The sequence below is a fragment of the Rhinatrema bivittatum genome, chromosome 14 (genome assembly GCF_901001135.1).
Source record: "Rhinatrema bivittatum chromosome 14, aRhiBiv1.1, whole genome shotgun sequence".
Lineage (NCBI taxonomy): Eukaryota > Metazoa > Chordata > Amphibia > Gymnophiona > Rhinatrematidae > Rhinatrema > Rhinatrema bivittatum.
Window position 1 is genome coordinate 76,636,394 of NC_042628.1, and position 14,261 is coordinate 76,650,654.

The window sequence follows — 14,261 nt, forward strand, 5'->3', positions numbered from 1 at the left end:
ACAGTTCACCTGAATGCTCCATTTGCAGTCAATGTTGGGAGGGTAGAAGCTTGGATAATAAGGAGAGGTGAAGTTCCCGGAATTAGAGGTTAAAATCTGGTCACAGCCTGAGACAATGAAATACAGAGAATGAGAGAGGGATCTGCAGGGGGCAAAGCTCACCCCTGCACAGTACACATCCGGCTCCTTATACATGCAGAGCTACAGAAGCACAACCTCCCTCCCCCTCCTGCACTCATCCAGCTGTGTAATACACTGTGCTTCCATCCCGCACTCATCCAGCTGTGTAATACACTGTGCTTCCATCCCGCACTCATCCAGCTGTGTAATACACTGGGCTTCCGTCCCACCGGCTCCTCCTCCCATGCTGTCATCCAGCTGTGTAATACACTGGGCTTCCGTCCCACCGGCTCCTCCTCCCATGCAATCATCCAGCTGTGTAATACACTGGGCTTCCATCCCGCACTCATCCAGCTGTGTAATACACTGGGCTTCCATCCCGCACTCATCCAGCTGTGTAATACACTGGGCTTCCATCCCGCACTCATCCAGCTGTGTAATACACTGGGCTTCTGTCCCACCGGCTCCTCCTCCCATGCTGTCATCCAGCTGTGTAATACACTGGGCTTCCGTCCCATCGGCTCCTCCTCCCATGCTGTCATCCAGCTGTGTAATACACTGTGCTTCCGTCCCACTGGCTCCTCCTCCCATGCAGTCATCCAGCTGTGTAACACACTGTGCTTCCGTCCCGCACTCATCCAGCTGTGTAATACACTGGGCTTCCGTCCCGCACTCATCCAGCTGTGTAATACACTGTGCTTCCGTCCCACTGGCTCCTCCTCCCATGCTGTCATCCAGCTGTGTAACACACTGTGCTTCCGTCCCGCACTCATCCAGCTGTGTAATACACTGGGCTTCCGTCCCGCACTCATCCAGCTGTGTAATACACTGTGCTTCCGTCCCACCGGCTCCTCCTCCCACACTGTCATCCAGCTGTGTAATACACTGTGCTTCCGTCCCACTGGCTCCTCCTCCCATGCAATCATCCAGCTGTGTAATACACTGGGCTTCCGTCCCGCACTCATCCAGCTGTGTAATACACTGTGCTTCCGTCCCTCTGGCTCCTCCTCCCATGCTGTCATCCAGCTGTGTAATACACTGTGCTTTAGTCCTGCTGGCCCTCTCCCTCCCCCATATACATCCAGCTGTGTAATACGCTGTGCTTCTATGCTGGTGGCCCCTCCTACCCCCACACACATCCAGTTGTATAATACTCTGTACATCATCCTACTAGCCCCTCCTCCCACACTCATCTAGCTGTGTAATACTATGCTTCTATCATGTTGGTCTCTCCCACTGCATTCATGCAGCTGTGCAATACTCTGTGCTTCCTTCCTGCTGCCCCTTCCCCCTGCAGTCATCCAGCTATATGCTTCCACTGGCTCCTGCCTCCTTTCTTATCCAGCTGTTTAATACACTGTGGTTTAGTCCCGCTGGCCCCTTCCCCCACACTCATTCAGCTGTGTAATATACTGAGCTTCCATCACACTGGCCCCCTCCCCCTGCACTTATCCGGCAGTGTAATACACTGTGCTTCCATCACACTGGCCCCCTCCCCCTGCACTTATCCGGCAGTGTAATACACTGTGCTTCCATCACACTGGCCCCCTCCCCCTGCACTTATCCGGCCGTGTAATACACTGTGCTTCCATCACACTGGCCCCTCCCCCTGCACTTATCCGGCAGTGTAATACACTGTGCTTCCATCACACTGGCCCCTCCCCCTGCACTTATCCGGCAGTGTAACACACTGTGCTTCCATCACACTGGCCCCTCCCCCTGCACTTATCCGGCAGTGTAACACACTGTGCTTCCATCCCACTGGCCCCTCCCCCTGCACTTATCCGGCAGTGTAATACACTGTGCTTCCATCCCACTGGCCCCTCCCCCTGCACTTATCCGGCAGTGTAATACACTGTGCTTCCATCCCACTGGCCCCTCCCCCTGCACTTATCCGGCAGTGTAATACACTGTGCTTCCATCCCACTGGCCCCTCCCCCTGCACTTATCCGGCAGTGTAATACACTGTGCTTCCATCCCACTGGCCCCTCCCCCTGCACTTATCAGGCCGTGTAATACACTGTGCTTCCATCACACTGGCCCCGCCCCCTGCACTTATCAGGCCGTGTAATACACTGTGCTTCCATCACACTGGCCCCTCCCCCTGCACTTATCCGGCAGTGTAACACACTGTGCTTCCATCACACTGGCCCCTCCCCCTGCACTTATCCGGCCGTGTAATACACTGTGCTTCCATCACACTGGTTTATGGTCTATTTAGTTACTGACATTTTTATTCTTTACTTATGAAAATATCACAAACCAAAAAAGGAGAGAAAAAAAAGTAACCTAGCCTAGAACAACACAATTAGGAATAGTCACATCTCCTGGACAAGAGGATCCTGCTCCTTTTAGAGTTATTCTTGAGAGGTGTCTTTCTCCTTGAGGCATCTTACCTGTCAGCTTTGGCACCTGGGAGAACTCCACCTGGAACCCCGGATAGGAAAAGCCGGCAGAGACGAACACAAGCAGGGCCACATTTCCAGAGGTGAGTACGGCCAGAGGGTTGGTAGGGGGCCGGTTCCCACACTTTCTGCGGGAGACAGACAGACAGCATGACAGGTCTCAGACTAGCACGTCCCCTGACCGCTGCATCACCCTGTGCCCCGGTGGCGCTGCAGGGCAGGACTGAGGTGCGTGGGCAGGGTGGCGTCTCACTCACTCTGTAACGATGCTTCCCCGGTCTGAGCTCAGAGTGTCGAACACGGACACAAAGTCCTCCTGGCAGCTGTCACGGACGTTGAAGGTGGTAAAGGTGAGGTTGATAACATTTCCTTGCTCTGCACGCAACAGATACTGGCAGCGGGCATTTTGTGGGTACCCAGAGGGGTAGCCAGGAGAGGAGAAGACCGTCTTCCCATTGGGGTCTGCATGATAGCTAAAGGCACAGGATTCTGGGAAGAGGAAGGAGGTAACAGACAGCGACAATCTCATCGCAGGGTGAGCTAGGAGTCAGCAGCTGAGAAAAAAATGCATGCACCTACTTACAGAGTCTAATCTCAGCCCCCAGCAAGACACACTGCCCTACCCCCGAGGAAAGCACACGTCCAGCCTGATCCAGCTCCATGCGAGCAAGATGGAGCACTTCTAAGTGCATGGGGCTGAGCTGGCGTCCGTGAAGTAAACGCTGACCCAATATTCCAGCACAGCCTTACGCGCACTCTTCCCTCTCAGCCAGTACTGACCCAGTGCCCCAGCACTCAGCTCGAGACAAAAAACATAGTGCTCTGCTAATTCAACCCCTTGTGTGTGTCTTTTGAATGACTGCATACAATGGGGGTCCGGGTCACTCTTCAAAAGAGTCAGAATGTTAATCTCTATGTTCTGGCTACTCCCAAAACTCATCCTGTTAGTAAGCGGAGGGAAACAAAATATCTCCCCAGTGCCATGCAGAAAAGTACTCTAGCAAAAAGAGAAACATGTTAGTGTGAGGTTAGGAAGTGACAGCATAGAAAGATTGCATCACTGCGACTTACTGTCACCGGGTTCTTTAACTGTCCGGGGATCAGCAGCTAGCAAGCAAAGAGAAGCAATTTAACAAGCAGCATCCCAGGGTACCCACAAGGGCTTCAGATCTGGGGCAACGGCAGTAGGGCTGAGGTAACTCACGAGAGGAGACAGACAGGGCACCGCCGAGAGGAAGCTCGCAGCGCCGGGGGTCCCTAGTGACAGGGCTCCGCAGGGAGGAAGCTCGCAGCGCCAGGGAGTTCCTAGTGACAGGGCACCGCCGGGAGGAAGCTCGCAGCGCCGGGGGTTCCTAGTGACAGGGCACCGCCGGGAGGAAGCTCGCAGCGCCGGGGGTCCCTAGTGACAGGGCACCGCCGAGAGGAAGCTCGCAGCGCCGGGGGTCCCTAGTGACAGGGCACCGCCGAGAGGAAGCTCGCAGCGCCAAGGAGTCCCTAGTGACAGGGCACCGCCGAGAGGAAGCTCGCAGCGCCGGGGGTCCCTAGTGACAGGGCACCGCCGGGAGGAAGCTCGCAGCGCCGGGGGTCCCTAGTGACAGGGCACCGCCGGGAGGAAGCTCGCAGCGCCGGGGGTCCCTAGTGACAGGGCACCGCCGGGAGGAAGCTCGCAGCGCCGGGGGTCCCTAGTGACAGGGCACCGCCGGGAGGAAGCTCGCAGCGCCGGGGGTCCCTAGTGACAGGGCACCGCCGGGAGGAAGCTCGCAGCGCCGGGGGTCCCAGTGACAGGGCACCGCCGGGAGGAAGCTCGCAGCGCCGGGGGTTCCTAGTGACAGGGCACCGCCGGGAGGAAGCTCGCAGCGCCGGGGGTCCCAGTGACAGGGCACCGCCGGGAGGAAGCTCGCAGCGCCGGGGGTCCCAGCGACAGGGCACCGCCGGGAGGAAGCTCGCAGCGCCGGGGGGTCCCAGCGACAGGGCACCGCCGGGAGGAAGCTCACAGCGCCGGGGGTCTCTAGTGACAGGGCACCGGCGGGAGGAAGCTCGCAGCGCCGGGGGTTCCTAGTGACAGGGCACCGCCGGGAGGAAGCTCGCAGCGCCGGGGGTTCCTAGTGACAGGGCACCGCCGGGAGGAAGCTCGCAGCGCCGGGGGTTCCTAGTGACAGGACACCGCAGCGCCGGGGATTCCTAGTGACAGGATACCGCTGGGAGGAAGCTCGCAGCGCCAGGGGGTTCCTAGTGACAGGGCACCGCCGGGAGGAAGCTCGCAGCGCCGGGGGTCTCTAGTGACAGGGCACCGGCGGGAGGAAGCTCGCAGCGCCGGGGGTCTCTAGTGACAGGGCACCGGCGGGAGGAAGCTCGCAGCGCCGGGGGTTCCTAGTGACAGGGCACCGGCGGGAGGAAGCTCGCAGCGCCGGGGGTCTCTAGTGACAGGGCTCCGCCGGGAGGAAGCTCGCAGCGCCGGGGGTCTCTAGTGACAGGGCTCCGCCGGGAGGAAGCTCGCAGCGCCAGGGGTCCCAGCGACAGGGCACCGGCGGGAGGAAGCTCGCAGCGCCGGGGGTCTCTAGTGACAGGGCACCGCCGGGAGGAAGCTCGCAGCGCCAGGGGGTTCCTAGTGACAGGGCACCGCTGGGAGGAAGCTCGCAGCGCCAGGGGGTTCCTAGTGACAGGGCACCGCCGGGAGGAAGCTCGCAGCGCCGGGGGGTCCCAGTGACAGGGCACCGCCGGGAGGAAGCTCGCAGCGCCAGGGGGTTCCTAGTGACAGGGCACCGCCGGGAGGAAGCTCGCAGCACCGGGGGTCTCTAGTGACAGGGCACCGTCGGGAGGAAGCTCGCAGCGCCGGGGGTCCCAGTGACAGGGCACCGGCGGGAGGAAGCTCGCAGCGCCGGGGGTTCCTAGTGACAGGGCACCGGCGGGAGGAAGCTCGCAGCGCCGGGGGTCCCTAGTGACAGGGCACCGGCGGGAGGAAGCTCGCAGCGCCGGGGGTCCCTAGTGACAGGGCACCGGCGGGAGGAAGCTCGCAGCGCCGGGGGTCCCTAGTGACAGGGCACCGGCGGGAGGAAGCTCGCAGCGCCGGGGAGTCCCAGCGACAGGGCACCGGCGGGAGGAAGCTCGCAGCGCCGGGGGTTCCTAGTGACAGGGCACCAGCGGGAGGAAGCTCGCAGCGCCGGGGGTTCCTAGTGACAGGGCACCGGCGGGAGGAAGCTCACAGCGCCGGGGGTTCCTAGTGACAGGGCACCGGCGGGAGGAAGCTCGCAGCGCCGGGGAGTCCCAGCGACAGGGCACCGGCGGGAGGAAGCTCGCAGCGCCGGGGGTTCCTAGTGACAGGGCACCGGCGGGAGGAAGCTCGCAGCGCCGGGGGTTCCTAGTGACAGGGCACCGCCGGGAGGAAGCTCGCAGCGCCGGGGGTTCCTAGTGACAGGGCACCGGCGGGAGGAAGCTCGCAGCGCCGGGGAGTCCCAGCGACAGGGCACCGGCGGGAGGAAGCTTATACTGGTTCCTACCTCGCTAAGAGCAGAGAAATGCAGGACTCACGTGAGAGGGAGACCGAGGTGATGCGGATATTCTCCAGCAAGGTGCTTCGGGCAGGGCTGCGGGTAGTAGCCCTTAGTGACCCTGTGATCCGGGTCTCTGTGAAGAGCGCCAGCGCACTGGCATTGGGAACAAGGAAACGGATCCAGCAGTAAGCCACGGTGCTGCCTTCGCTGAAACACCCAGAGAGGACAAAATGAGATTTCCTTTCAGTGTTAGTACTGGCTTAGGAGCTCAGGCTGCTTTCTCCCCAAGACAGAATTCAATCTGAGCGAGCCCTCAGCTCACCTCCACCTTTACCTGGAGCAAAACCATCCAACATGTGGAGAGCCAGCTGTCACTGCAAGCAGCTGCTGCAAACCAGACTCCCTAAACTGATCACTGCCTGCACCTGCCCCTTCCCCTGCCACACACACGGCAAATGTTCCTAGCCTCAGGGATACGACTTTGCCAAAAATCCCACCAGCAGCAGGAAGAACGATCCACGCAGGCCTGCATCGGGTGCGTCACACTGGAGGATTTTTCCAGTTCTTCCTTGGAAAGCTACGAACATGCGTGGGAGGCTTCCCGTGTGCTGTGAAACCTGCTGCTCTGCTGCGCCACTGCCACTTTTTAAATATTTAGTTTTATATATAGAATAAAAATTAAGCACAGTGATCAGAGACAAAGTACCCCATATAACAAGGCAGCTTCTTCTCAAGCTCAACCCCCTGCTTCTAAGGTTCCTCCCCCGGCGAGAGAAACGTGTCTGGAGTGGGTGGTGCAGCTGCACATCACCACTGCGTTACCAGAGATGGAGCAAGGCATTCCAGCACAGGGTTCAATAATTTATATGCCTTTCCCAGGTTAGAGCGGCGGACTATGAAGCAGGGAAGTCCGAGTTCAAATCCCACCTTGGCCAAGTCACGTCACCCTCCGTGGACTCATTTATTGTGAGCCCCCTGGGGAGAGGGAAATGCCCCCAGTACCTGAGCATTCATACAAGGGGAAATAGAAGTCCAAAACTAAATGAAGAGATTCCCTCTGGGAGAGTAGCACAGCTTGGGCAGTAGATTGCGGGCCCTCTGAACGTAGCTCGCCATTAACTCAGGTTTCCAATTGCATCCAAATGCGGGGGCCTTGATGTTTTGCAGTCCGCGTGTTTAATTCTTTCGCCAGTCGGCTAATACGACCCAACACCCTACTATTTCCAACTTCTGGATCAAGCTGTTCCCTGCTACCGCAAGAGGAGGAAGAAAGCTCAAAAGCAACACTCTTTGGTCTTTGGGTGTCTCCACACAAGTCATAGGCCTCACAGCTGTTATAATTTCATCCCAAACATTTTGGTTAACTGGGCAGAAGAAGTAAACTGATATGGGCAGCTGCCTCTGTGCCCACAAGGCTTCCAACATCAAATCAGAACGAGATTTACCAATAGCCTGGGGTAAGTCGGGCCCTCCTTATAATATAGTATCATGGCTTCACAGTCTGATCCCTGATCAAACATTTCCAAGTAATATCCTCCAACTCTTTTCCAGCAAGGCATTTTAAATACCCCATTTACTCTACCCCGACTAAAGATAGATGAAACACCCAACTTTTCCAAGTTAGGCTCGAAAGCCTATGAGGAGAATGTTGATGCCCTGTAAAGACCAAGACAGTAGGAATTCCAGTAGCCTCCCCCACAACATGGATCTGTTTGCAACAACCCTGAACAGGAAGGTATCAGCCTGCTGCCCCAGGAGGAGATCAGAAAACAAGCTGGCTATCGTCTCCCTTCACGCGGAGAAAGGAACATTGGTTCTTACCTGCTAATTTTCGTTCCTGTAGTACCACAGATCAGGCCAGACACCTGGGTTCATCTCCCCCTATCAGCAGATGGAGACAGAGAAAAAATAAAACCTCGCTGACACCGTATCTAAGCAACCGTGCCAGCTGCAGTTCATCAGTATATATCTATAATCAAAGCAGATAATAGCAAAAAATATGGAACCATTAAACAACAAGAACGTGGAATGCAACAGAGAACAATCTTACAGCTGAACGGGCGACTCTCCCCTTAATATAACCCCCTTCTAATTGGGTGGGCTCTGGACCGATCTGCGGTACTACAGAAACAAAAATTAGTAGGTAAGAACCAATTTTCTTTTCCCTATACGTTCCCGGATCAGTCCAGACACCTGGGATGTACCAAAGCCCTTACCCAGGGTCGGACCTGGAGAGTCCTGCTTGCAAAACTCTCGCCAAACGAAGGGTTTGCTGGAGCCCCGACATCTAAGCAATAGTGCCTTACAAAAGTATGCAGCGACTTCCAAGTCGCCAGTCTGCAAATTTCCTGTGGGGAAACAAGTTGAGATTCCACCCACGAGGCCGCTTGTGAACGTGTGTAGCGAGCATGCAAACCTTCCAGAACTGGACGACCCCGTGTAATATACGCGGCAGAAATAGCCTCCTTCAACCATCGTGCAATAGAGGCTTTAGAAGCCTTGGAGCCTCTATTAGGACCACTCCACAGCACGAAGAGGTGATCAGACCTCCTAAAGTCATTGGTAATCTCGAGGTAACCCAATAAAGCTCTCCAAAAATCTAGACGTTTCAGTTCCCTCGCATTAGGATCCGACTCCGGTAAGTTAGGAAAAGCCGGAAGCTCCATTGACTGACATGGAATGCTGAAACCACCTTTGGTAAAAAGGAAGGTACCGTGCGTAAAGAAACTCCAGATTCCGAAATCTGAAGGAAAGGATCTCGACAAGATAACGCCTGTAACTCTAATTCTTCTAGCCGAACAAATGGCGACGAGAAAAAATTACCTTAAGTGTGAAATCCTTTAACGTAGCCCTTCGGAGCGGCTCGAAGGGAGGTTCACACAGAACTTTAAGAACTAGATTAAGATTCCAGGACGGACAAGATTTCCAAACTGGAGGACGAAGATTCATCATACCTCTAAGAAAATGAACCACGTCCAGATGAGACGACAGAGGATCCCTCAATTTTGCCACGGAGAGAGCCCAATGGTGCTACCTGAACATTAAGAGAGCTAAGAGATAAGCCCTTGGGGAAGCCATCCAGTAAGAAAGATAATATTTCAGGAGTTACATAGAAACAAAGAAATGACAGCAGAAGAAGACCAAACGGTCCATCCAGTCTGCCCAGCAAGCTGTCATACTTATTTTTATTTTTTCATACTTTTCTGTTTCTCTTGTCCCTTTAAATAACTTTTTTGGTTCTATTTTCCTTCCACCCTTGCCATTGTAGATAGCAGTGCTGGAGCTGCATCTAAGTGAAGTATCTAGCTAATTGGTTTGGGGTAGTAACCGCCGTAATAAGCAAGCTACTCCCACACTTGTTTACCCAGCCTGTGCAACTCAGTCCTTGTTGGTTGTTTGAATACAAATCCTCTTTTCTTCATTCCCCCTGCCATTGAAGCAGTGAGCTGTGCTGGATATGTATTCTAAGTGAAGTATCAGGCTTGATTCGGGGTAGTAACCACCGTAACAAGCAAGCTACACCCATGCTTATTTGTTTTACCCAGACTATGTAATTCAGACCTTGTTGGTAGTTGTCTGAATATAAATCATCTTTTCTTCATTCCCCTGCCACTGAAGCAGAGAGCTATGCTGGATATGCATTGAAAGTGAACTATCAGGCATTTTTGGTTTGGGGTTGTAACCGCCGTAACAAGCAAGCTACTCCCCTGCTTTTATGTGGATGCAAATCCTTTTTTCCACATTTCCTCTTGCCGTTGAAGCAAAGAGCAATGTTGGAGTCGCATTAACCGTTGGTATGTTTATTGAATAAGGATATTAATCTCCAGGTAGTAGCCATCATTTCCGCAAGCCACCCCCATGCCTCTTCTCTTCATTTACATCCTCTAGACTTTATGGATCCACAGTATTTATCCCACGCCCCTTTGAAATCCTTCACAGTTCTGGTCTTCACCACTTCCTCTGGAAGGGCATTCCAGGCATCCACCACCCTCTCCGTGAAGAAAGACTTCATGACACTGTTTCTGAGTCTTCCTCCCTGGAGTTTCAAATCGTGACCCCTGGTTCTGCTGATTTTTTTGCAACGGAAAAGGTTTGTTGTTGTCTTTAGATCATTAAAACCTTTCAAGTATCTGAAAGTCTGTATCATATCACCCCTGCTCCTCCTTTCCTCCAGGGTGTACATATTTAGATTCTTCAATCTCTCTTCATAAGTCATTCGATGAAGGCCATCCACCTTTTTGGTCGCCCTTCTCTGGACCGCCTCCATCCTGTCTCTGTCCCTTCGGAGATACGGTGTCCAGAATTGAACACAGTACTCCAGGTGAGGCCTCACCAAGGACCTGTACAAGGGGATAATCACTTCCCTTTTCTTACTCGATATTCCTCTCTCTATGCAGCCCAGAATTCTTCTGGCTTTAGCTATCGTTTTGTCACATTGTTTCACCGACTTCAGATCATTAGACACTATCACCCCAAGGTCTCTCGCCTGCTCCGTGCACATCAGCCCTTCTCCCCCCATTGAATACAGTTCTTTCGGATTTCCACACCCCATATGCATGACTTTGCATTTCTTGGCATTGAATCGCAGCTGCCATATCTTCGACCACTCTTCCAGTTTCCTTAAATCCCGTCCCATTCTCTCCACTCCTTCCGGCATGTCCACTCCGTTACAGATCTTAGTGTCATCCGCAAAAAGACAAACCTTACCTTCTATCCCATCTGCAATGTCGCTCACAAAGATATTGAACAGGACCGGTCCCTAGGAGGACGAATATTGAACAGGACCGGTCCCTAGGAGGGTGAATTCCATAGGAGGGCAAATTCCCCTGACAGAACACCAGGACTCAAATCTTCCATACCTGAACATGAGAGGTTAGTAAACTTCCTTCTAGACTGTAACAGTGTGGTGACTACCGAGTCCAGGTAACCTTTTCTTTTCAAACACCTCCTCTCAAAAGCCATGCTGCTAGACAAAAGCAAGCAGCCTTGTCGAAAAATATAGGACCCTGTCGAAGAAGACGCGTCAGGTGGCCGAAGCGAGGCAGGCCGTCCACCGCCAGGTTGACCAGATCTGCAAACCATGGGACGCAGAGGCCACTCCAGAGCCACCAGAATCCCCTCTCCGCAATGCTTTTCTATGCAACTTAGAACCTTGCCCACCAGTGGCCTTGGAGAAAAAAAAACATATAGTAGCACTCCCTGAGGCCATGGTAAAACCAGAGTGTCGACCCCTTCGGCCCCGTACTGTCTTCGGTGACTGAAGAATCTGACGGTCTTGGCATTCCGAGAGGTTGCCATAAGGTCGACCCCAGTGATCTCGAACTAACTGCATGGCTTTCTCAGAGTTCCCACTCGCCTGGATCCAAGTGTGTGTGACTCAAGAAATCCACCTGAACATTCTCTGTTCCTGCGATGTGGGATGCCGCTAATCTCTCTAGATGTCGTTCCGCCCAGAGCACCATCCTCTGCACCTCTAGAGCCACTGCCTTGCTTTTGGTTCCGCCCTGCCGATGTATATATGCTACTGTTGTCGCGTTATCAGACAGAACTCAAACCGGATGATTCCCTAGTAATTGCAGAAACTCCTTCAAGGCCAAGCGAACCACCCTGGTCTCTAGACGGTTGATAGACTATGCAGACTGTCTCACGGACCAGGATCCCTGAACCAAATGGGACTGACAAACTGCTCCCCATCCAGAGAGACTGGCATCAGTAGTAACCACCATCCAATCGGGAACTTTGAGGTCCACTCCCCGACTGAGATTGGAAGTCTGAAGCCACCATGACAGACTGTCTCTCGGCAAACCCTTGAGAGGTAAGCAGATACGATATTCTTCAGATACTGGCTTCCAGTGGGACAACAATGCCGTCTGGAGTGGTATCATATGGGAAGAAGCCCAGGGAACCAAGTCCAGGATGGAGGCCATCAAGTCGAGTACTTGTAAGTAGTCCTAGACCTTGGGTACATGCAACCGCAAAAACCGGCGGATCTGGGCCTGAAGTTTCAAGATTCGATCTTGAGAGAGAAAGACTGCCTATAAGAGTATTAAACCGAACTGCTAAATACTCCAAAGTTTGTGTTGGTGATAGCTGACTTTTGTCCTGGTTCACTACCCAACTTAGGGACTGTAGGACTTCGAGAACTCGATGAACCGACTTGTGGCATAGAAACTCTGACTTGGCTCTGATCAACCAATCATCCAAATATGGGTGAAATAGAATACCCTCCTTTTGAAGGAAAGCTGCCACCACCACCACCTTGGTGAAAGTCCACAGAGCCGTGGTGAGACCAAACTGAAAATGTTGACCCAGAATTATGAAGCGTAGAAAATGCTGAGAGTCCTGATGGATGGTAATTTGTAGATTAGCCTCCATGAGATCCAAGGAAGCCAGGAATTCTTCTTTGCGTACAGCCGCTATGACCGACCTGAGGGTTTCCATTGTTTTGCATTGACTTTCTTTAAACCAAGTATCGGCCGAAACGAGCCCTCCTTTTTGAGCCTAGGGCACGCGCATGCACTCAGAGTGAAATACCAGCAAGGGCGCGAACCTCAGGGCGTCCCCCCTGAGATGACGTCATCCGCTTCAGATATTTAAGGTCTCAGATATCGCTGACAAACTGAGTTAGCAAGGGTTCGGGTTAGGACAAGGTTTACTCTGGTTACCTTGCCTAAGCTACTCTGCTTCCTCGGACTTACCAGAGGTACCCGCTCCTCTGGGGCCTCACTCTTTTTGGTTTTCAGGTTACAGACAGAACCTGGTACTCACTCCTCGAGGGCCCTTGTTCCTGACTATCTGCTGATTCTCTTCTGCCTGGAAGCCATCACCGTCTACATCACTGTGAGTTACCATCGCTCTCTCAGAGCTTTCCCTGGAACCAGGTACTCGCTCCTCGAGGGCCTATCCTTTCCAGCTCCTGAGCTCCCAGAGACCATTATGTGAGTGTTGTCATTTAAGTTCTGTTCATGAACTCTGCATACCCTGCCTACTCACTGTCTACAGTTTCTCAACAGCTCAGCCAAGGATCGCTGTTCCAGTATCTGAGGGACTTCAGCCCTGCTGGGCACTTCAGCTCACTACTGCCACCTCTGGTGGTTTCAAGACCTGTTTAATAAAAGAACTAGTGTGTGTCTGTCTCCGTACTCTAAGCCTAGCCGGTGATCTTCCCCAGGGATGTGGTCATCTGCCACCGGCCCAAGGATCCACCCACTACTCTCCAGCAGTCTATAACAGATTGCTACTCCGCCTACGGAATACATCAGACTGCTCGTCCCATCAACATAGCAGATTATGACACACGCTGCAAGAAACTTGAACAAAGCACTGCACGCAAACCCAGAGACGCCACCTCAAAAACCCTTTAAGGAGTAACTCCACCTTCTGATCTTGTACATCTTTAAAGCGGCCAAACCAATAACCGGAATCGTGGTGCGCTTAGTCACAGCGGACACCGCCGTATCTAATTTCGGGAGAGAAAAAAAATTCTAAATCCTGTTCTGGTAGAGGGTAAAGTTTCTCTATGGCTCTGCCAACCTTTAAACCAGAATCAGGAGTCCCCCATTCCTCTTCTACTAACTTCCTAACCGACTTGTGGTAAGGGAAAGAAGTTGGAGGATCTCGGATGGCATCTGGTACCGGGTCCTCGCCGTCCACATCCTGGGTCTCCTGAGGCATTTTAACCCCGAGAACCTGCTAAGCCAAGGGAAGCAAAACCTCCAGCTCTTCCCTTGTAAAAAGTTGGACCACCTTAGGATCCTCTGCCTCATGAATAAGAGACCGGGTCATCCCCTTGACCCGCATCATCGGTAGCCGGAATAACCAGCGCCACCAGGGGAACTTGGCCAGACCCCGAACCAGTACCACCAGGAGCTATGATAGCGTCCTCCGGATCAACCCGCCCCAGCTGCATCACCCTGCGGGCGAAAAATCAAGCCCTGTGCTGAGGGAACCCTATTACTGGGCACAGGATACCTCCTGGGACCCCCCGAAGGACCCTCAGTGGGCTGGACTGGTGGAATCTGTGGCTGTGTAGTCCCCCCAGCCGCTTTCTGTCTGGCCATACAGGCATCATGAAGTAACAAAACAAAGTCCGTAGAGAAAAGCCTCCCTGCACCAAACCAGCATGGTCTGGTTAAAAAACAGGCAAATCAGAGCTTTCCTCCCCTTCTAGCCCTCCCTGCCCTTTCCCCAACCCGGAACGGGGCCAGAGACAGAGATGGAGGACCCTCCCCCCCCCCCCAGGCGA

General features: G+C 53.8%; 1 protein-coding gene across 1 annotated transcript in view; it reads right to left on the reverse strand.

Annotated features, from left to right (window-relative positions):
* The window catches only part of LOC115075641 (suppressor of tumorigenicity 14 protein-like), a 148,628-nt gene that overhangs the window by 106,809 nt on the left and 27,558 nt on the right, over nucleotides 1–14,261 (reverse strand). Inside the window, exons 6-9 of the mRNA XM_029576215.1 lie at nucleotides 3,597–3,632; nucleotides 2,783–3,014; nucleotides 2,517–2,653; nucleotides 10–107 (exon numbers count right to left, since the gene is read on the reverse strand). Of these exons, the coding sequence (XP_029432075.1) occupies nucleotides 10–107; nucleotides 2,517–2,653; nucleotides 2,783–3,014; nucleotides 3,597–3,632 (503 nt within the window). The remainder of the gene's footprint in view (nucleotides 1–9; nucleotides 108–2,516; nucleotides 2,654–2,782; nucleotides 3,015–3,596; nucleotides 3,633–14,261) is intronic.